The sequence below is a fragment of the Serinus canaria genome, chromosome 20, assembly GCF_022539315.1.
Source record: "Serinus canaria isolate serCan28SL12 chromosome 20, serCan2020, whole genome shotgun sequence".
Taxonomy (NCBI): Eukaryota; Metazoa; Chordata; class Aves; order Passeriformes; family Fringillidae; genus Serinus; species Serinus canaria.
Genome location: NC_066333.1, coordinates 12,527,667 through 12,550,454, shown reverse-complemented (window position 1 = coordinate 12,550,454; position 22,788 = coordinate 12,527,667). Strand labels below are relative to the sequence as shown.

The 22,788-nt window shown below is 49.6% G+C and overlaps 1 protein-coding gene across 3 annotated transcripts; it reads left to right on the top strand.

The window, feature by feature from the left end:
* Positions 1-724: 724 nt before the first annotated feature.
* On the top strand, positions 725-22,001 carry CASS4 (Cas scaffold protein family member 4). 3 transcript variants are annotated; one of them, XM_050982219.1, is made up of 7 exons: positions 725-1,110; positions 12,203-12,571; positions 15,817-15,921; positions 17,115-17,261; positions 17,761-19,086; positions 20,495-21,082; positions 21,413-22,001. In XM_050982219.1, exons 1-6 carry the CDS (start codon positions 1,066-1,068, stop codon positions 20,906-20,908), a joined length of 2,406 nt encoding a protein of 801 aa, XP_050838176.1. In that variant the 5' UTR covers positions 725-1,065; the 3' UTR covers positions 20,909-21,082; positions 21,413-22,001. The 3 variants fall into 3 exon arrangements, with proteins under 3 accessions (XP_050838176.1, XP_050838177.1, XP_050838178.1); XM_050982220.1 differs by having other exon boundaries at positions 20,495-21,192; XM_050982221.1 differs by lacking the exon at positions 725-1,110 and adding an exon at positions 1,121-1,847.
* The last annotated feature ends 787 nt before the right edge of the window (positions 22,002-22,788 follow it).

Genomic DNA, 22,788 nt, shown 5'->3' with positions numbered 1-22,788 from the left:
GTCACTGAGGCGTGATGTGGGATGGGTGACAGCGGTGGCTTTTTTATTTTTGGAGTGCCACCTTTTTTTTAATTCTGCTAAAGCACCTGTCAGTAATTCATGCACTTGTTGCTGGTGTTTGGAATCTGCTTTAAGAGCCTCTTTTTGTGGTTCATGTGTTAAAGCACCGCTGTGGCTGTGAACAGGGGGAGCTCTCACCTCAAGCTTCCGTAGTTCTGGGGGCTTGAACTCACAGTGCAAGAGCAAAAAGTTACTTCTTTAACACAAAACCATCCTGCCATTGGCACCCTGCTCTCTTTCATATCCTGGGCATCCTCCTGAGGCCGCAAGGTTGTTGGGTTTCTGTTTGAGAAAGAAAGGCTGGGAAAAACTGAACTCATCCTGTTGAGGGAGAAAATGAACCCTGGGGTGAAATTCAGTGTGCAGGGCCAGGCTGGATGGGCTTGGAACAGCCTGCTCTGCTGGAAGGTGTCCCTGCCTGTGGAACGAGGTGGTCCCTGAGCCCCTTCCAGCCCAAACCATTCCCTGACTCTGGGAACACCTTTCCCTGTGGCAGTCAAGGTGCCTCGAGTTCCTGATGGGCTCCTGCTTCCCCATGCTGTGAGAGCCAAGAGTGCCTGGGAAGGCGGGAGGAGCTGGCAGTGAAATCCTGCACTGCTGGGCCTGTGGCAGGGCTGTCTTATCAGGGCTGTGCAGCTCCTCACTGTGCCACAGCCCTGCTCTCACTGCTGCAAAAGAGGAAACAGGAGCCTGGGCAGAGGGCTCAGACTTCCCACTGCTTCACTGCGACAAGCTGGTGCACAAAGACCAAGGAAATCCCACTTGACGCGGCGTTTTCTTACTTCCAGTCGTCAAAAGGGCTTTTTTGGGGGTTTATTCTGCCCACCTTTCATCTCCTGTTGTCTCAGATATTATCTCACATGAGAAGTTTGTCTCCAAGCTGCGAGTGCTGCTAGGGGCAGAGCTGTCAGATGGACTTGGCTCAGGGGAGTTCCCCACACACAGCGCCCGGGCACGGCTGAAGTGTCCCCAGCCCCTGGTTCCCTGTGCTGCTCCAAGTGCACAATGACAACCATGGATGCAAACCCAAGGAGCAGCACACCTGCAAAGGTAGGTCTGGGTTTTGGGTAGGGAAGGGTTTGGGGTTTGAATTCACTGGGATTCTTGGTGGTGTTGGAAGTGGCAGTGATGAGATCCCTCTGGTTCTGGCTCTTCGTAGCCAGAGAGACCCTGAGGGGCTGGAGCTGTCCAGGGCTGGGAATGGAGTTGGGAAAGGGCTGGAGAATTCCTGAGGAGCTGGGAAGGGGCTGGAGAATTCCTGAGGGAGCTGGGAAGGGGCTCAGCCTGGAGCAAAGGAGGCTCAGGGGGCCCTTGTGGCTCTGCACAGCTCCTGCCAGGAGGGGACAGCCGGGGGGGTCGGGCTGTGCTCCAGGGAACAGGGACAGGAGCAGAGGGAACGGCCTCAGGCTGGGCCAGGGCAGGCTCAGGGTGGGCACAGCAGGAATTTCCCCATGGAAAGGGGTCAGGGATTGCCCAGGGAGGGTTGGAGTCACCATCCCTGGAGGTGTCCAAGGAACTCCTGGAGGTGGCACTCAGTGCTCTGGGCTGGGGACAGGGTGGGACTCAGAGGTCTCAGAGCTCTCTGCCAACCTCAGTTCTGTGGCTCTGGGAAGTGTTTGGGTTCCTCATCTCAGGGGGACAGAGGGTTCCTGTACCTGATGTCCCCCTGTGCTTTTCATGGTGACAAAACCACTGACTGGGAGAAACATCTTGGTGAGGATCCTGGATAAAGCAGAATTGAAAACCAACAAATACCTGGAAATCAACACATTTGTGAAATGATAAAGGTACAATGTCAAGGCTCCACCTTTCTGCTGGGCTGCAGTGACATTAGAGACACAGATCCTTTCTTTGCCAGCCCTGGTGCCCTCTTGCATGATATCATTTCTTTATGTTGCATACAAACCAGAAAACATTTTGAAACACTCTGTGTTCCTATTTTGAAAGACTGGACCCAGTGTATAAGGTTTGTTACATTTATTTCTGTATCCACATTCCATCTAGATTTATTTTCTACAGATCAGAGGCCCTGCTGCAGCTGTAAGGGTTGGAGAATGCTGAAATCTTGATTCTAAGTCAATGCCTGCTGTCCTGCTGTCTGCAAGTCCAATAAGTGTACTGGAATTAGGATTTTCATGGTGGATTATGATCTCAGAGTTTACTGTAAATAATCTGCCTCCTGGAAATTTAATACAAAATGTAGTGGGGGATAAAAGCTTAGTAGGAGTTCAATGAGTCATTTTTTTTACACTCCAAATTTTCCATCAAGGCTTGCAAAGATTAGGGGGCTGCTTTTCACATTGAGTCATCAGTAACTGAGGCAGGGTATTTTTCATCTCTATATAGAAAGATTTTCTATTTCTACCTGTATTTCCAGTTCTCTTGAGAGGATTGTCAATAAATCAAAATAATGGTAGCAAATTGATTACCTGTTCTGCTGTGAGCATAGAGCCCACCCAGTCAACTTCAGCTGAGTAATAAACACCAAAAATTCTTTCTACAACATCACTGATGAACTCTTTATAAGTCCCCTACCACCCTGGCAGTGCTGTTTATTATCATACTTGAATGATATAAAAATACAAAGGGTTTTTTTCTACTGTCTGGACTCCTTGAAGTCCCAGCAGCATTGCTGTGACAGGAAATGCTCTGCAATGATCCCTGCCCCAACTATTGCACCTGCAGGGGAAAGCCCCTGTGAGGAGCTCAGGGTGAGCTCAGCCAGGGCTGCTGTTTGCCTGCTGTTGTTGTTGTTGTTGTGTATCCAGGGGCAGCACAGGAAGCCTTGCAGCCCTTGCTGCAACTTCAAACCCCTGTGAGCTCCTGCAGTGCCACAGCTTGGGCTGAGGGAAAATGGGAGAGTCTTTGGATGGGCTTGAAATGGATCTGGAGCTTTTCTCCCCTAAAATGCCCCGTTCACATCTCCCCTCCTCGCCCACAAACAGGGCCTGGGGGGGACAGAGATTCTGTGCCCAGGTGAGAGCTCACCTGAGGGCTGCCCCAGCCCTGGCACCTGGGAGGAGCTGGAGCTGCTGGGGAGAGCCCAGAGGGGGCTCCAGGATGGGCAGAGGGATGGAGCACAGCTGGCACAGCTGGCATTGTTCACCTGGGCAGGAGGAGCTCTGGGCTGAGCTCAGGTGGCCTGGAGGAGCCAAGAGCAAAGGTGGAGAGAGGATTCCCAAGAGATGGAGGGACAGCACACAGGGAATGGCTTCAGACTGCCAGAGAACAGGTTTAGGTTGGATATAAGGAAAAGTCCTTCCCTGGGAGGGTGGGCAGGCCCTGGCACAGGTGCCCCTGGATCCCTGGCAGTGCCCAAGGCCAGGCTGGACAGGGCTGGGAGCAACAGGGGCAGTGGGAGGTGTCCCTGCATAGCAGGAATTCCCTCTGGGGCTCATTCATGGGAACATTTAATTGGATTTGAAAGTAGCTCTGTGGCCACAAGCTGTGGGTTCCTAACTGACATTACTCCATCACTTCAAATGCTGGAGCACCTGAAAACCTCCAGGGTAGCAAATGAATGGCTCCTGATCAGCTGCATGAAGGGCTCAAACTGCTGCTCCTCATGTTTAAAAAATAAAAAAAATATGAGAAAAACCACAAAGGCACTGCAAAGGGCTGGTTTGTGCCCATTTCAGGAATTCTTTCTCCTCTGGACAGCAGCTGGTTTGCTCCCAGCCCAGAGGTGCAGATTTTGTTGATGAAGCTTTTCAATTCAGCATTTTCTGTTCAAGATATTAAAGTCTTTTCTAGCTGCAGGATTGTGGCTTTGGGAGCCAGGGTCTAATTTAATCTTGAAGCTACCGTGGAAAGAGGAAGGAAGAGGCTTTTACCAGAGAAAAGCCAGCATGTACAAAGGCAAAACCAGTAAAAATTTGACAACCCCAAGATATCCTGAGTCCAAAGTGATAAAACCTGTGCACCAGCGTGACCAGGACTCAGCTGTTGCCAAGCAAATGGCAACCATTAATAATTTTAAATAACATTATACTTTAACAATATTCAAGGATCTTTTAAACAGTTCAAGAAACAAAACCCTTCAGCTGCAGCTCATGCTCAGCTTTCCTCCTTGGGTTTTCTGCCTCTGCAGGGTGAGGCAGTTTTGCAGGGCATTTATAACCACAAAGGGGATCTGTTCAGTTTTCTAAAGACTGATTAAAAGTGTATCAAAACTCACAATGCTTTGAAGTTTAAAAAAAATTAAAAAAAAAAAAACAAACCTAAACAAAAAAGCAAAAAAACCCAAACACAACAAACCAGGAGTAAAAAATGCTGCAGCAAAAATGCTTCCAAATCCAGCCCTTTTCCTGATCCAGCCCTGCTGCCCCGGGTTTTCTGTTCAGAGCAGGGCAGGCACTCCCTGCTGTGTCTGTGTGTCCTGCACATCACCAGCTGCAGCCAGGGGCTCCCTGGAGAGAGTTCTGCCACGTAATGAGCTCCCCCCATTCCCAGAGCTGCTTTCCTGGGGCTCCCAGCCAGGAGGAGGTGGCAGAGGCTGAGCTTTCCCTCTCCAGGCTTCCAGCCAGAGCCTCCAGAGCTGCCTGAGCCACAGGCAGGGCTGGGGACATCCTCCTCCTCCTCCTCATCATCCTCCTCCTCCTCCTCTTCCTCCTGCTGCTCAGGTGATGGACTAACAGGAAAACACAGCAACATGAAGGTCAGTGTAAGTACTGGGCTCTTTTCTTCCTGCTGCAGCTGATTTGGTGACTTTCCTGATTCCATTTGTGGTGGAGAGAGGGTAAAATCTGCATCTGGTGGGGGTCTCTCTGCAATGTGTGTGTTCAGCTGATTTGCACATCACTAACAGAACACTTGGTCTTAATTTTTAAAATATAACCCAAATGACCAATTTCTCTAGAGCATCAGTGTGGCAGAGGAGGGTGAGGGTTTGTTCTGTGTGCATTGAGTAATGACAGGTTTATTAGAAATGATCATGAGTGACTCAGACTGGTCACTTCCACATTCTCTTGGGAAAAACGAGGTTAAGAGTTGAGTATTACCTCAAAAGAGATGATGTTTTTGCATCGACTCCTAGAAAATGGGTAATGGAAATGTCTCAAGAATTGAGGTCACTGTGTGAGGAGGAAAATGCCAAGTAATTTCAGTCTGAGCTCTGTGAGCCTGGGAAAGCCTCTGCACTTGAGGGTAAGGACTGGCCACATCCTGCAGAGCTGCTGGGGCTCAAAGAGCAAAGGAGTGCTCATTTTTAGGAAATACTCTTTTCTCCTGGTGTGGGGGGATGAGAGATGGATCAAAGCCACTCTGCAGCCGTTTTTGCCTGGTTTTGCCCAGCCCAGGCTGGGCTTTGTGCAGAGCAGGGCTCGGGCTGTGACAAGGAGTGGCTCGGCGGGTCCCAGCTGAGCCCTGGCAGCTGGGCAGGGCAGGGCTGTGCTGTCACCATGTGTCCCCTGCTAATGACAGCCAGGGAGCAGAGTCCAGCTGCTGCCCGGACCTGGGGACTCACACCAGGGATTAGCCCAGCTGGAAACCCCACTGTGCCTGGAGAAATGTGGCAATTTCAGTGATAGTCACTCAGCAACCATCCATTCCTCAATTTATTCAATGCATTTCATTCACCTGCTCAGGAACACCAGCTCTGCAGGGCTGGGCAGAGGGCAGGGTGAGGACAGGACTTTGGGGGTGAGGACAAGACTTTGGGGGGTGAGGACAGGACTTTGGGGGGTGAGGACAGGACTTTGGGGGTGAGGACAAGACTTTGGGGGTGAGGACAGGACTTTGGGGGTGAGGACAGGACTTTGGGGGGTGAGGACAGGACTTTGGGGGCTGCTCAGTGCAGCCAGGGAGCCCCAGGCAGCCGCAGCTGTGGGAGCTGTGCTGCTGCTGCTGCTTCTTGGTGAATCAGAAACCCCCACCCTGCCCTCAGCCTCTCCACTGCTGCCACACCAGGGAAAAGGGCACAGCATGCAGGGACAGCACCCGGGCACCCCCAGCAGCAGCAGTTCCTGAAATTTTCCAGTTTTCAATGAAAAATGTCTGTTTGCTCCTGCTGAGCTTCCCTGGGGATGTTTTTGATCCACAGGAGGGTGAGGACCCTGCTCTGGGGAGTGCCCAGCTTGTACTCAGCAGGACTTGCTGCAGCTGTAAAGCCACATTTAGAAATAAATGTAGTCAGGTGTAATTAGGATACTAAAAGGTTTAAAAAAAGTCAAAAACCCCTGAAGTGATTGGGTGCAAATGGGAAAAAGAAAGGTTTGAGGACCCACCCCCCCAGGAATGCTCCCACAAGGAGCAGCAGGAAGGGGCAGTTTATTTCCCTTGAGCTTGGGCATGAGAGCACTCCTGTAAAAGTGCTCTCAGTGGGGTGAAATCCTGGCTGCACTTGCCCCTTCTGGTGATTTTAACACAGCTAGGATTTGATTGACTTCATTTGTGGAGAAAAGAGAGTTTGGGGGAAATTAGCAGAACTGCAGCTTGTAATTCCCAGCTCTGCCCTGTGGGAAGCTGCAGGATTTGTAAGCTTGATTTTTTAAAGTGATGCTTCTGTATTTGATCAAATTTAGAATTCAAAACCTGCTGATCAGCACCTGCTTCCACCCCCACAAAATCAATAAAAGCAATAAAAGCAAGTCCTGATGTTCATTCCTCCTCAAAGCTCGCACAAAACTTCTCCAGGAGCTGAACAATTATTTTCCAAAATACACAAACAAAACAAAGAAATGCAGAAGAACTTTCTGCAGGTCACAGGAAATGCTGCACAGGCAGGTGGAGAATGATCTGAGCTTTGAAGGTAAATTCTCCTCCTTTCCTGTGGGTGTTGATGTGAACTCTACAATTGAAGTGACTCAGAGTGGTCTGGGGTTTGAGAGGGAATTCTCAGGGAAGGCTGTTCCCAGCTAGGGGATGATGGAGAATGTTTATTTCTGCAGTTTTGCTGGGAGGTGAAGAGATTAACTGGAAGCTGCTCTGTAAACATGTCAGAGGTGTCTCTGATGTATGAGCAGAACTGTTTAGCAAACACAGCCCTGGATCTCTTCCCCCTCAAATATTTTAAGTCCCACTTTCCTGCAGTAAAAGAGCTCACTCATATATTGATGTGCAGCGTGAGAAATATTTCTCTTAATCCACAAAACCTCCCGGGATTAAACTCTTTACTTACATGATCTCAACAGGGGGTTTTAAGAAGCAAATTGAAGATAATAAGTGAAAGATACCTATTTTATCTGAAATGCTGTGAAATAGTGCAGTAGCCATTCACATGAGATAATACAGGGCAGCAAATTGGGATTTCCAAACACAAACTGAGTGGGATGGGGGCACAGAGAAATTATTTTGTGAGGCTTGTGGGCAAGATGCTGAAATTAGCACGTGCTGTACATCACTGTGTCATTTTTCTAGCAATGTTTGTATATATTTAATAATGATATTTTTTTCTGTTGCACAGAGATCAGGCTTGGGATAGGAGAGGCACCAGGAGATTTTAGTAACAGTGGGATGTTTCATCCTTAGCATAAAAATCTATTGTGTGCACAGAGCACAGATGTCACTCTGAGGGTATAAAATTTTACATTATAGAACTGGGCACTGCTCAGCTTTCCTGCCCTTAATTACAATTTCTCCATTAATAAACATGAGGCAGCAGCTTTCATTCCTATGACTCCCAAGGGCAGCCAAGGCTTTGTAGAGGGAGCAGGGCTGGATAAGGATCTGCAAACAACAAAGATGTGACAAGTCCACTTTGGGAGGGGAATTACTCCTCCACATCTGAGCCTGGCTCCAATAAAGGAGATGCACTCGCAGCTAGATGAGAACTTTTGGAGTGAAGCTGTTCCAGGGACCCTGCACTGCCAACCCCTCCAGAGTGGGACCCACCTGCTTTGCCCTGGGCTGGCTGTCCTGGGGGTCCCAGTGCCTCTGGGGACACTTTTTTGTCTTTTCCGGGTCTGTGCTTTGTCAGCAGCTTGTTTAAACCCACTCAGGGAGAGCAGAGCCCCAGCACTGCTCTCCAGGTGCTTTTGTGGGGCTTTTAGGATGTTCTTTGTCTTAGGAGAGGTTTTACAAGGCTGCTGACGGGAATGAGGCAGCAAGCAAAGAACAAAGTCACTCGGACCTCAGCTGTGTTGCTTTAGTGCTTTTTACACGTTGGGTATTTAAGGACACAACACACAAAGCTCCAGAGAACTCTGCCTGGCCAGAGCTCTGCTGGCTAACAGGGAAAATGCACCTCCCAGTGCCCCCCAGCACTGCCCCTGCTCACTGAGCATCCCGGGGCTCGGGATCTGGGAATGCAGCCCTTGTTTAGAGTCAGGGCAGGGCGGGGATGGCTGTGCTCACGGGAGAGGAGAGCAGGGGCTGCCACAGGGATGCTTCACACATCTCCGGGGAGCTGGGGCAGCAGGCAGGGCTGGGCTCTGCCGCACAGCCTGCCCTGCAGATAACCCTGCCCATGGCCCTGCAGGCAGAGAGGGAGTGAGCACTCACCTCCTGAGCTCCTGCTGGGGTGCTGAAATGCTCTGCACCTTCCTGAAATGCTCTGCACCTTCCTGAAATACTCTGCATTTTGCTGAAACACTCTATACCTTGCTGAAATGTTCTGCACCTTCCTGAAATACTGTGCATTTTGCTGAAATACTCTATACCTTGCTGAAATACTCTGCACCTTCCTGAAATGCTCTGTATTTTGCTGAATAATCTGCATTTTGCACATAGTGAAATACGACAGGGGATGGCAAAGATGTGCTCTCCAACTCCACAGTATTGAGGGTTTGTTCTGAAACTTGGAATTTAATTAAGCCCTGCCTTAGTTGGAAAACCTTTGGGGTTTGTTTTTTGGGGTTTTCTTTCCTTTTTAATCTCTTTTTTTTAAGAGTTCCACTGACCCTGCTTGTGTGAGTTCTGACAATCTCTCCGTTCAGTCACGTTCTACAGACTGGAGTTTAGGGCTTGTCTCCATCACTTGTCAAGTCAAAATCTTCTTCATTTTTCCATTCCAGCTCTCTGGATGGATATGAGATGATCCCTGAACAGATCTATTCTCTAGCTAGGGCAGGTTCCCCAGAGTGCCCTATGATTTAATTGATTCATTAATTAATCTCCTGCTTGGCTTGACTTGGATGATTCTAGAGGTTCCTGGGTTTGTGTTGATCACAGATGTGAGCTCCAGAAATGCAAAATCTGAGCCACTGTGTCCTGCCTCAGCCTGGCCTCGGGCTGGGGCTGCTGGCCCTGGGATATTTGCACATCTTCACTGGGCAAACCGAGGGACCCTGTGCTGTGCCTCGAGCAGGGACCCCTCTGATGGAAAGGTTTGGGTCTCTGGGGATAAAATTAGGCTCAGCAGCATCTTGAGGGTGCTGTTTCCACAGGAAAAGGGAAATGTCAATATTTAGATACCTTTTAAAACCACAGTGTGAACCAAAGGCTCCTCTCAGCTGTGTGGGTGCACAGGAAGGGCAGCTCAGGTCCTGAGCCCAGCCTTGCTGAGTGTGCCCCAGCCAGGCTCACACCCTGAGCCCAGCCTTGCTGAGTGTGCCCCAGCCAGGCTCACACCCTGAGCCCAGCCTTGCTGAGTGTGCCCCAGCCAGGCTCACACCCTGAGCCCAGCCTTGCTGAGTGTGCCCCAGCCTGGCTCACACCCTGAGCCCAGCCTTGCTGAGTGTGCCCAAGCCAGGCTCACACCCTGAGCCCAGCCTTGCTGAGTGTGCCCCAGCCAGGCTCAGACCCTGAGCCCAGCCTTGCTGTGTGTGCCCCAGCCAGGCTCACACCCTGAGCCCAGCCTTGCTGAGTGTGCCCCAGCTAGGCTCAGACCCTGAGCCCAGCCTTGCTGAGTGTGCCCCAGCCTGGCTCACACCCTGAGCCCAGCCTTGCTGAGTGTGCCCCAGCCAGGCTCAGACCCTGAGCCCAGCCTTGCTGAGTGTGCCCCAGCCAGGCTCACACCCTGAGCCCGGCCTTGCTGAGTGTGCCACAGCCAGGCTCAGACCCTGAGCCCAGCCTTGCTGTGTGTGCCCCAGCCAGGCTCAGACCCTGAGCCCAGCCTTGCTGAGTGTGCCCTAGCCAGGCTCAGACCCTGAGCCCAGCCTTGCTGTGTGTGCCCCAGCCAGGCTCACACCCTGAGCCCAGCCTTGCTGAGTGTGCCCTAGCCAGGCTCACACCCTGAGCCCAGCCTTGCTGTGTGTGCCCCAGCCAGGCTCAGACCCTGAGCCCAGCCTTGCTGAGTGTGCCCCAGCCAGGCTCACACCCTGAGCCCAGCCTTGCTGGCCCTTCACCCATTTCCTGTGTGTGCCTGGATAAGGCTCTTCATGTGGAAAAGGGGCAGAGTTTTCCTGTGCCCACCCTCCCCAGGGCTGAAGAAGGGGGTCTGTCCTCCAGAAGTGTGTCTGTGCAGCATCCAGCCCAGTGTTGATGAAGAACAGGAAAAGTTGGCTGTTCTCCTTTTCTCATCAGTGTGGAGCCCAGGCCTGGCCCAGGGGGGATTCCTGGGGGCCTGACTCCAACATTTGGCATTGTCCCAATCCAAAGTGACTCCCATGTTCAAGGCAAAAGCCAGGCTGGACCAGGAGGCCAAGGGGGCTGCTGTCCCCCCTGGCAGCTGCCCTTGTCCCACAAAAAGCCATTGTTCATGAAATGCCTGCAGCCAGCAGCCCTTGTCGCCAGCTGAGCTGACAAATTCGAGTTCTTGTGCTGCAGCTTCAGGCCAGCTGCTGCCTCACAGCAAATGCTCTGCACAAAAATACAAGGCATCACGTTTCCTATTTGGGTGCTATCTCTCTGGACATTACTTGCACTTTCTGATAAGGAATGAATGCTGAGGCACAGTCAGTGTCCCACTGACCGGGGAGCAGACAGTCCATTTTAAAGCTGAAAGCAAAATCTATCTTGCACTGGAAAAAACTAAAAAATGTCATCCACAGCTTTCTCTACACTTTGCAAAAATGCCTTGGGTGACTAAAGCTACCTGCTGGCTCAGGCTGCCCCATTGCCCCATTCCTGGAAGTGTCCAAGGCCAGGCTGGACAGGGCTTGGAGCAACCTGGGACAGTGGAAGGTGTCCCTGCCATGGCAGGGGTGGGATGAGATGATATTTAAGGTCCTTTCCCACCCAAAGCATTCCATGATTCTGTGATCTTGCAATGAGTAGTTATGAGATGAAGAATTCACAGAATGACAATGGGAAAACCACTCATTTTCATATAGGGATCACAGAATAGGTCCCTATTTTTCATATTGGGATCACAGAATCATTAGGGTGGAAAAGAACCTCTGGAGATCACTGAGTCCAACCCCACCTGGAGCAGGTGGCAGGAATGCATCCAGGTGGGTTTGGGGTGTCTGCAGGGAGGGAGATCCACACCCTCCCTGGGCAGCTGTTCCAGGGCTCTCATGGAAAGAGGTTCTTCCTCATTTTGAGGTGGAACTTCTTGTGTTTTAGCTTACAAATTCAATATATGTAAGTCTAGTATAATAAATCTTAATAATGATTAGCAGGCTCTTCAAAGGCCTCAAGCAGGAAAATGTGATGAAGAAATGTATCACAGTAATTTTATTATCTATTTCTTTATTGCACTGACCGTAGCAGACACAAAGTAAGGGAATAAATCACACAGACTCCATTTTCTCCATGGTGGAACAAGCCCATTCTTCACTCACACAACTCCTTTTTTATACAGTTTTACAGAGCTGGTGTGACTCCATCGGTCAGGAGCTTTCTACCAATCCCTTTATTGGTCAGTAACAAGTTGTTATCCTGTATGGACTGGTCACTCAAACCCCGGGTGGACATTCAGGGAAAGCTGTTTGTGAGGGACAGTTTTCATTTTTCTGTCTAAGGTGTAAAAACTGGTTGGTTTTCACCCAGGAATAGATTATTATGTTAACCAGCTGCTCACAGCAGGACTGCTTTACATGGGAACTTGCACAGGGCCAGCTTGCCTTAGAGGAAATGTCAGGCCAGGCAGAGCAGGCTGACTTGATGAAGTCTTTCTTGATGGTTTTCCTGCCTTACTGCAACAACAAAGTGACACCAGTGCTGGAGAGAGGCCGTTCCATGTGCAAAGGGCTGGGTGAACCGAACCCAGACCCAGGTGGGAAGGGGATCCCAGCAGGGTGGGAACACCAGGGTGGATGTGACAATGTGACAGTGTGACAAAGTGACGATGTGACACCGTGGGTGTGCTCCGTGTCCCCAGCACAGCCTGGCCAAGGCGCTCTACGACAACAAGGCGGAGTGCTCGGACGAGCTGGCCTTCCGCCGAGGGGACATCGTGACGGTGCTGGAGCAGCACGTGGCGGGCAGCCAGGGCTGGTGGCGCTGCTCCCTGCACGGCCACCACGGCCTGGCCCCTGCCAACCGCCTGCAGCTCCTGCCGCCCTCCGTGCAGCTGCCAGCCGCACACAGCATCTACCAGGTGCCCTCCGTGCCCTCCGTGCCCAAGGCCACGGTGCCCTCGGCCACCTACGAGAAGATGGAGGGCTGGGTTCAACCCCCAGCCGTGTACCAGGTGCCGGCCCTGGCGGCGCAGCTGCTCAGCGAGAGGACCAAGCGCTCCACGCACCAGGTGAGCTCTAAAAACCAGATGTTATTGTTAAAACAATGGCTGGGAGCAGGGGAATAAGGAAGCCTGAGATTTTCAGTGGAGTTTGCAGCAGAGGAATGATGGTGTTTAGGAAATTCCCATCAGTTCATAGCATGGGGTGAGAAACGCTGCTCAGCGAGAGGACCAAGCGCTCCACGCACCAGGTGAGCTCTAAAAAACCAGATGTTATTGTTAAAACAGTGGATGGGATGGAGGAAACAAGGAAGCCTGAGATTTTCAGTGGAGTTTGCAGCAGAGGAATGATGGTGTTTAGGAAATTCCCATCAGTTCATAACATGGGGTGAGAAACGCTGCTCTGGGCGACAGATGAGGGTCTCTATATTCTGTGCTCCCTCACCTTTCTGACAGTTTAAAAAAGCTGTAAAACAGGGCAGGAAGTAAAGAACATACCATTTGTTTGGGAGAATCTATAAATTATTTACAAAGTTAAAATAACAAGACACAGAACTTTCTCCAGCAGCCATCCATGTGGAGGAACATGATTGATAATTTTTAAAAAATCACCCTTTGGTGTGTGCTGGCTGGCTTTGGTCTGGGTTTTACTGTCTCCAGCAGCTCAGCAGGCTCAGAATGCTGCTGCCCGTCTCTTGGGCTGTCGCTAGGCTTGCACCAAGCAGCAGCCCCTGCCAGACACACAGAAGGACACAAAGTTTTGCTCTGTGCCCTCAACCAGTTTCTCTCCCAGCCCATTTTTGCTGCTGCTGAGATGTTGACCAAGGTGTACAGGAGGAGAGCTGCCACCAGTTCCCCCAGTTATAGCGGAGAACAAACTGGTTTTCCAGGGTTTCATTACAGATCCCTGGCCTGGCTCTTCTTTCTCCCAGTTCCTCATATTTGACTTTCACACATACATGGAACATGCAATTTGATTACATCTCACTGGTTTTTAACATCAAAACCTTGTGCTTTCTTCAGAAAAAAATGAGTGGGGAATGTTTCATAATGAAAGAGAAATAGAGCAGGTGGGGATAGAGTTCAAGTGGGAGGTTTTGTTCAGTTCTGTGAGCTCTCCAGCCCTGGGTGGCTCTTTATCCTGTGTATGGAAATCACATTTGAAATTCTAATTGAGAAAGGAAAAGGAAGAAAATTCAGCAATATAGTGTTTTAGGCTGAATTAATGATCATTTGATTTATGGGGCTCATTCAGCCACCTTGCCTCCTGCTGGGTGGAAGGCCAGTCATGGAAACCTCCTTGCTGCTTCCTGCTGGGTGCCAGCTGGGTGCTGGAAAACAACAAACTCAGGGCATCCCTGGTGACCAAAACCTCCTTTTCAGCTCTGCAGCTGCACTGCACAACCATAACTCTGACTGAGTACAGCTACAAGAGACTCTTCTGCACTTGCTGTCATTGATTCCTCCAAATTCCTGACCCTAAAGGAGCCATTGGCAAACTGTATCAGAGATTGGCATCCATTTTCCATGTTGTGCCAGCAAATCAGGTGGAAAATGTCATCTATTCATTACATGGATGAATGGTCTGGCAGAGCAGCTCCTTGGCTCTCCCTGCCTCATTTCATGAATTTATCCACCCAAGCTGTGCCTAGCCTCAGAATGAAAAAGAATGAAGAGTGAAACAGAAATGTCCCAGCCTCTGATGATTATCCAGAAGTTGAGAGTGGGGCTGCCTGTGGCACAGTGTCCCAGCTGTCCCCACACCAGCTGCACCCTGGTGGTCACAAGCTGTCCCCAAGGTAGGGGAGCTCAGGGAGCACAGAACAATCCAGACCATCCCACAGAGATCCTGTGGCACAGCTGGCAAAGCTCCTGCCATACTCAGCTGTCCTCTGAGCAGCTGGGAAAAGCCACTGTGAGTCTTTGAGGGAGCTGACTGAAAGCAGTGAAACAAGAATAAATCCCTCAGAGCCTGGGTGTTTTCACTCCACAGAGAAACCTCCTTGCTTCTGCCTCACACCCAGGGCACCTTCTGGTTCTACTGCCACTGACAGGACTTCCCAAAGTGCCAACATGTGATATCCAGCAAGTTTCCTTTCTGCTGGATCCTCAGATTTGTCCATCTGGAAGCAGACCTGGCCTAAGGATGGCTTTTATCTTTTACCCTTTCCCTCAAGGAAGTGGTGCCTCTGTTTCCAAGGAGGGTGCTCATAATCAGACACAGGCTGCTCAGGATTCCCCATCCCTGGAGGAGTTCCAGGCCACACTGGAGGGGGTTTGGAGCAGCCTGGGATAGTGGAAGATGCTCCTGCCCTCTGCAGGGGGTGGAAGAGATGGTCTTGAAGATCCCTCCCAACCCAAACCATTTTGTGGCTCTGTGATTCTCTATCACAACACTCAGGGGATTTGTCTTCACTCCTTATTCCCTGTTTCCAGATGAGAGCTGAACCAGGCAGAGTGAAGCTGCACTCTTCTTCCTTTACCATATTTCCCCTACATTCAGCTGCTGCAGGACTTGCACAATGGGAATCACTCCCTCCAGTTTAAAATTCCCTGTAATATCTCACCCCAGCAGTGTTTCTGGAGGTCAGTGGTTTACAAGGGTCCATTTCTAAATCAGCTAAGGGCAGCCAGGCTAAAGGCAGGCTAGATGAACAAAATTCCATCTTTTAGTGGTTGATTTCAAAAAAGAAAAGTCTTAACCCAGCATTCATATTTTGTGACATTAATTGTCCCACAGATCTGGTCTTGGCTGCTCAAATTATGTTTTAATCAAACAGGAGAATCTGACTGCAAAGATATAATTCCCTGTTTATGGAGCTGGACAAGACATCAAGGTTTAATCCTTCCAAATGAGTCATTTGTTCAGAACTACAGAATAATGCTCAGCCTGCACTTTTCTGCTGCTCTGACATTAAATTGGCTTGACCCAATGACTGTGGGCTTGGAGAAGTCAAAATTTTCCCACTTCCTTTTTTAAGTGGTTCTGCTTTTGGGCAGTTTAAAGGTTTAAGTGATAACTGCAGCTGGATCTTCTCCAAATCTTTTCTGCCCTGTGGTTAGCAAGGCAGATTGTCTTTGTGCCAGGTTAGATCTTATCTAAAATGTACCAGAAATGCTGGTAAAGGAGAATTATTTGAGAATAAACATGCTACTGCCTGTAAGGTCAGTTCCTGTCTCTCACTTTCAGTGAAGAGCTGAAGGTTTTTATCACTTAAGAGTGATTACTTCAACAATGGATTTTTCAGCTGAATGACTTTTCAAAGCTTCCTGCTGATGCAGTTTTATTATTATTATTTTTTCTCCCCTCCAAGCACCTGTTTACCCTGCCCAGAGCCTGCCGGGCTTCAGCCCCCAACATCAGGGCTGAGGTGTACGATGTCCCCTCCTCGCAGCACTGTGGGTCCCTGCTGCCACAGGTGAGTCCTGCCCCTCCCTCCCTGCAGCTGCCCCCTGGAGCACCTCAGAGCACATCTGCAGCTCAATTCTACTGCCACCCTGTTTTTTCTATTTCTTTTTCTATTTCTGTTTTCATTCCAAGGCAGAGAGGGTGACACTACTGATGTCTTACTGAATTTTCTGTGTCAGGCTCAACCTCTCTGCCAGAATCCATGGGGAAATGCCCTACTGACAGAAAAAGTGGAAGCGTTTCTTAGAAATGCACCAGATTTAAGACACATTGCTCTAAATTTCTAAGAAACTCAGGAGAACTGAGGTTTTGAGATAGAAAATGGATTATTTTCTCCCCAATTTTACAAAAACCAAATAGGGTGACAGTAGAATTGACCTGTCACCCTCTCTGCCTCAGAATCCATGAGGAAATGTGTTGGTGTCACTTGGTGGGGGTGATTTGGGGGTGTTCAGAGAAGAGTCACAACCCCACGCCCAGCAAGAAATTAAATGTCACCTCAGCACCCTCCTCCTGGGAAAAACACACCCTGGAGTTGGTCACATCATCGTGACATGTCCTGTTACACAATCCTGTCCCTGGTGCTGTCCCACTCCCCTGGGCTCAGTGAATGTCACATGTCACCCTGACATTTTAAGATTTTCTAAGCTTTCTGATGGTTACATTCTTATAACAAACCTTCTCACACACCTTATGTAAATAACTTATTGCTTTGCATTCTTTTATAGAGGAGGAGAATTTGATGGACTGTTGGTTTGTCCAGTGTCATTGGAGAGGTGGCACTGTCACCCTCCAATCCACTGACACTTTTGGGACTCTGTTAGAGTCAGAAAATAAAAATCCCCATTTTAACCTTGGAAGGAGCAGCGAGTCCGTGTTGTGTTGTTTTGTGTCCTGTAGTGACAGTCACATTTCCTCCCCCCCTGAGGATGGACAGGGGAGGATGGACAGGCACCAGTCCCCAGCCTGTCCTGTCCCCTCCCAGACCAAGGTGTGAGTGGCCCTGGAGCAGCCCAGGGGCCTCCCCACCCCCTGCTGCTCCTGGGCAGTGCAGGCTTGAGCCCAGCCCATCATTACCCACAGATTTCCTGGGTGATCCCTGCTCAGACCCAAACCTACTCATGCATGGCCTTTGACCCCATTCAAGGCCCCAGTGTTCTCTGAAAAGGATCAAAATTAACCTTTCTTTTTCCCTTTGAGCAGAGTGGTGCCACTCCCCCCAGCACAAGGAAGGGTGCCCTGCTGGGCAGGTCCACTGAGAGCTTCCAGGCAGAGCAGAGGCGGCTTTACAACATCCCATCCAAGGCAGAAAAAGGAGGAGCTGGCAGCCAGGACTCACCAGCAGGCAATGTAAGTAAGGCTTGGTGGGCACAGAATAATCTGTCACTCCTGGCTTGGAGCAGGGACAGGTTTCCCATCTCTTCCCCACTGTTTCTTACACTACAAATGATCCTGAATGCCCCTTTTCCAGCTTAGACTCCAGCTGTACAGACATGTATCTGTATCAAGCAAAAATTAAATTCATTGAAGGTGTTTGAGCAGAGTCAGTGGTGTCTCTTGATTTATTGCTTGAAAGGGTGTGCATGGGAGTGGGGAAAAAATCAAGTGTCTATAGATTTCACTGGCTGGGGACTCTGCTGTAGGATCTAATCACCTGTGCTCCAAATGTTTTACCTTTTATACATGCAGCTTGTGTGTGTTATAAAATAAAAGATACAGGCAGCCTTTCTGTGGTGCTGTACTATCGACATCAGTGGAGTTGCACACATTTGTGTGCTCTAAGAATTCAGTTCTGCTTCTCATTCTCGTTTCAAAAGATGGTTTATGAACCCTCTGTGCTCTGTTGCAGTTATATGATGTCCCTCCCAAAAGAGAACTCGGTGACTCAGAAAATAAACCTCAGAAGAAATGCTGGGGCCATTTCAACACTTTGCCAAACCCTCGGAAGTCCGAATGGATTTACGATATTCCAGTATCCCCTGAAAATCCCGGATTCAAACCCAACCCTCCTGGGCAGTCTGTGGAGAAGCAGGTGCTGTATGACATTCCCCCAGCCAGGTACAAGGCTCCAGCCACCGCCACTGAAGCCAAGGCTGGGAATCCACAGCTGTACGACATTCCACCGGTGCAGCGGAAGTTAACGCTTCCAGAAATCCCCCTCTACGACGTTCCACCCTCACGGGACCTGCTCCTCCTGCCACAGAACAGCAGCTCTGAGCTGCCCCCCAGGCTCCTGGCTGCCAAGGCTGAGAGTCAGATCTCTGAGGAGAACGCTTATGATATTCCCAAAGGTTTGCCCAGTGCTGGGCACTCCAAGAAAGAGATGGAAAACAGCAGTGACCAAGCACACGGTGCCTCCCCACAGCTCTCCATGGATGCCAAGTCAGAAAATGACAGTTTGTGTGTCTCTAGTGTGGACAGCAGAAGCAGCACTCTCTCCTCCTCCTCCAGCTCTTCTGCTGAGTCGTTTTCTACGCTGTCACCATCACCAGAGCCTGTCCAAGAAATCAAACTGGAGCTGGAAGCAGCCATCGAGACCCTGACTCGGCTGCAGCACGGCGTGTCCAGCTCCATCGCCAGTTTAATGATCTTTGTGAGCAGCAAGTGGAGATTGCAGGAGCACCTGGAGAAAAGCCTGGAGGAGATCCACAGAGCAGTGGACCACATAAAGGTGTCACTGGGAGAGTTCCTGGCCTTTGCTCAAGCCCTGAAGGGAAATGCCTCCAACCTCTCAGATAACAACCTGCAGGCCAGAATTAAAAAGCAGCTGGAAATCCTCAGGAACTCCTACCAAATATTGACAGAAACGAGGGAAGCTCTCAACAGCTGCAGCTGGTCCCTGGAGACTTTGGTGCTCAGGAAGCCCCAGAACAACCCTGACGACCTGGATCGCTTTGTTATGGTGGCCAGGACAATTCCAGATGATATCAAGAGGTTTGTGTCCATCATCATCGCCAACGGGAAGCTGCTCTTCAGGAAGAACGAGAAGGAGCAAGAAAAGAAGCAACCAAAAGGGAACCTGGAATGCAAAATGGCAAAACAGATCCCAGTGCCAAGAAGAGTAGAAATTGAGTCACTCCAGAGAAATGCTCCTGAGAAATCCAGCCAAAGCCAGGTCCCTGTGCAGAAACCAGAAGAAAATTGCAGTGAGGATTGTGATTATGTCCAGTTACAGGTCAGTGACACCAGGATTTCCTCTCTGAACTCATCTCCCTTTGCAGATGTTGGGCTGTTAACTATCAGCACTCTCTTACCTTTGCAGTGCCACACTCAGTTTGCACTACATCCCACTTTCCAGAATTTACACAGATCCAGGATTTTGTGACAGTGCTGGATGGCACGTGTACAATGAGCAGTAATTTTAATCAACAGAGAAAATCAAACATTTTTATCATTCTTGCCAGCTTAAATTCATTTGGGAAGTAGGTTTCACTGGAAGTTAGCAATACCTTACTTCTCTTTTTTCTCTTCCTGCCACTGCATTGTGTTTGGCACGACAAAAGATGTTCCTTCCAAACTTGGATGAAATCCTGTTTGCATAGAAATTAAACTCTGAATTATCACATTTATTTGTTGGAATAATTCTGGATGATTGTAAGAATCTCCTTAGAATCACTAAAGTAACTACGAAGAATATCTCCTTTAGCTTCCCAAAGAAATGCTGTTTGTCCTAAATACTTAGGGAACGTTACATTGAAATGCTTTGTTGATGTTGGTTTCAGTCTCAGATCTTGCAGGATCAGGTACTACATTTTTAGGAGGAAAAAACTTACAGCTCCTTCTAATAAATCCCCCATTTCTATCTGCAACATGAAGGCTGCAGAACAAGTAGTTGTTTCCCCATGAAAAAAGAGAAAACCACATTTATATTTAAATATTTTCTGTAGTTGTTTCAACTTTGCTTTCATTTTAATTTGCAACAGGCACAGAAAGTCATTTCAGGTAAAAAAGTAGCAAAGAAGAGTACAGAGTCAAACCCAAAGGTATTTCTGACTTTGAAAATGTTATTTATGAGGGCTTTTAGTCCCTGATTTCTGTGCTTGCTAAAACTCAGAGTAATTTGCATTCAGACACACATCTCTATACATAGAGACCTATTTGCTTCTCAGAGATCATTTTCCCAGAATTACTGCTGAAAACCTGTGAAGAACACTTATTTTCCTCAATCAAACAACTCCAGTTTAAAGTCATGCAGTTTATTTTATTGCCTTCCAGCATCATTTGAGATAAGGCTGTGAGAATCAGTATTTCAAAGTATCTTGTCATGCACTGGCATAAAGTTGACTCTTTCTTTGTGCATTTTAATCATTCATAACCCTGATTAAATCCATTAAAGATCAATGTTTTTTATTATTTGAAAGCTTCAAGGTAAAGGACTGATGTTCAGCTGTAGCACTTTGTGTGCTATCCAATATTAAAACTGTATTTAGGGGGGGAAAAGCAATCAGGAGAATTTCCAACACTTCATGGAAAGAGAAATTACTGTAAAGGCTCCAGGGTGTGGCCATTTGGAGACCACAAAAATTCAGGGTAGGGCGTGTGACACCAGGCTGAATCTACTTCTGTTTTAACCCTTTCTCCAGGTCTTGCCACGTGCCAAAAAGACTGAAAATGCCAGCAGGCAGGAGCCTGCCAGGAAAATCCCCCTGCCCGAGCACTGCAGGCTGTGCTTCGCTGCCCTGCACAAGGCCCTCGGCGTGTTCACCGCCAGCCTCAGCAGCCAGCAGCCCCCCGAAATCTTCATCTCCCACAGCAAACTCATCATCATGGTGGGCCAGAGGCTGGTGGATTCCCTGTGCCAGGAGACCCAGGAGAGGGAGGCCCGGAGCGACGTCCTGCACAGCAGCAGCCGCTTCTGCAGCCTGCTCAAGAACCTGGCCCTGGCCACCAAAAGCGCCGCCCTGCAATTCCCCAGCGCCGAGGCCAGCAGGGAGCTGCGGGAGCAGGCGGAGGAGCTGGCCAAGTACACCCAGCAGTTCCGAGCCATGATGGACTGAGGGAACTGCTGCTCCTCCTGGGCACCCGGCCACGCTCTGAGATCCACCAGGAACCCCCTGGGAGCAGGTGAAGATTCCACTCAGAACTCCCACCAGGAACTCCCTGGGTGACACTGCAGGTGCAGATCCCCCCATTCAGAATTCCCACCAGGAACTCCCTGGGTGACACTGCAGGTGAAGATCCCCCCACTCAGAATTCCCTCCAAGAATTCCCTGGGTGACACTGCAGATGCAGATCTCCCCATTCAGAACTCCCACCAGGAACTCCCTGGGTGCTGGTTCTGGTGCAGATCTCCCCACTCAGAATTCCCACCAGGAACTCCCTGGGTGTCACTGCAGGTGAAGATCCCCCCACTCAGAATTCCCAGCAGGAACTGCCTGGGTGCTGGTTCTGGTGCAGATCTCCCCACTCAGAATTTCCTCCAAGAATTCCCTGGGTGACACTGCAGATGCAGATCTCCCCACTCAGAATTCCCACCAGGAACTCCCTGGGTGACACTGCAGGTGCAGATCCCCCCATTCAGAATTTCCTCCAAGAATTCCCTGGGTGACACTGCAGATGCAGATCTCCCCACTCAGAATTCCCACCAGGAACTCTCTGGGTGCTGGTTCTGGTGCAGATCTCCCCACTCAGAATTCCCTCCAAGAATTCCCTGATGAAGATCCCCACTCGGAATTCCCATTAGGAATTCCTTGGGTGCTGGTTCAGGTGCAGATCCCCTCACTCGGAATTCCCACCAAGAGCTTCCTGGGTGCCAGTGCAGGTGCAGATCCCCACATTCAGAATTCCCATCAGGAATTCACTGTGTGCCAGTGCAGGTGAAGATCCCCACTCAGAATTCCCACCAGGAATTCCCTGAGTGCCTTTGTAGCAGGGCAAGATCCCCACAGCAGCTGATGCAGAAGAAGTAAATCTGCACTTTCTTCTCCACTGTTCACATCCTGCCTGGAAATGTCATTGTCACAGTGGCTGGGTGGGAATGTTTGCTGTGTATTGGAGCAAAATTTGCTGATTATTTGTTGAAAATTTGTTGACTGATTTATTGGTTTTTTGTTCTCTATGTATGTCCGATAAATGTATTTTCTTTTTTAATTTTTTTTCCTATTCCTGTAAAGTCTGTCTTTAAATGTAGCTGCACAATGTTCTGTAACTTATGATATCCCAATATCAATTGTTTCCTGAGGACTTTACTCAAAGGTTGTAATTACAGGGTTGTTTGGAGTTTTTTTAAACAGCTGCAAAGCTATTTTTTGGTTTTAACAAATGCAACACGGCACAAAATCTGGTGAATAGGAAATGCACCAGGCAGGTATACCTGAGCACAGAGGGAAACTTTGGAGAAGTCCTGACTCCTGATAAATCCACAGGGAGGACACCATCCTCTGTCACAGACCTCAGAGCACTTACCCAGCTGAGAAAAACCCATTTATTTCTAAATAAACAATTACTAAAGGCGCAGAGGCTTTGGGCAGCAGGCAGGAGATGTTCCCTGCTGGAATCCCAGCGCTGGGGGAGCTCCCTGTGCTCCAGCCCAGCCCTCAGAACCTCGGCCTGCGCAGCTCTTCAACTTTACCCCCCAATTTTCTGGACGTGAACATTTCTGGGTGTGACAAAGACACTGCGGCCTCGAGGGGCCACACCCGCGTTAATTGTAGTTCTAATTAATTTATTTTACGGCTGCAAGGCCTGGCCTTTGCCGGGTGTCCGCCTTCACAAGGCGTGAGTAGCCCCGGGGACCCGCTGCCCCCTCAGCATCGTTCTCCTGGTCACCCCCGTGTTTTCGGGGTGATTTATCGCCGACACGGGTCACTATCATCGCGACATCACACTCGGGGCAGCGCTCGCATCCCGCAGGGAATTCCTGTGGATCGAACTCGCT

Bases quoted from the DNA above. Each gene is read 5' to 3' on its own strand.
- CASS4 (XM_050982219.1), top strand. From the start codon at position 1,066: ATGACAACCATGGATGCAAACCCAAGGAGCAGCACACCTGCAAAG. The intron at 1,111-12,202 runs GTAGGTCTGGGT...CCGTGTCCCCAG, and splicing joins GGAGCAGCACACCTGCAAAG to CACAGCCTGGCCAAGGCGCT. The intron at 15,922-17,114 runs GTGAGTCCTGCC...CCCTTTGAGCAG, and splicing joins GTGGGTCCCTGCTGCCACAG to AGTGGTGCCACTCCCCCCAG.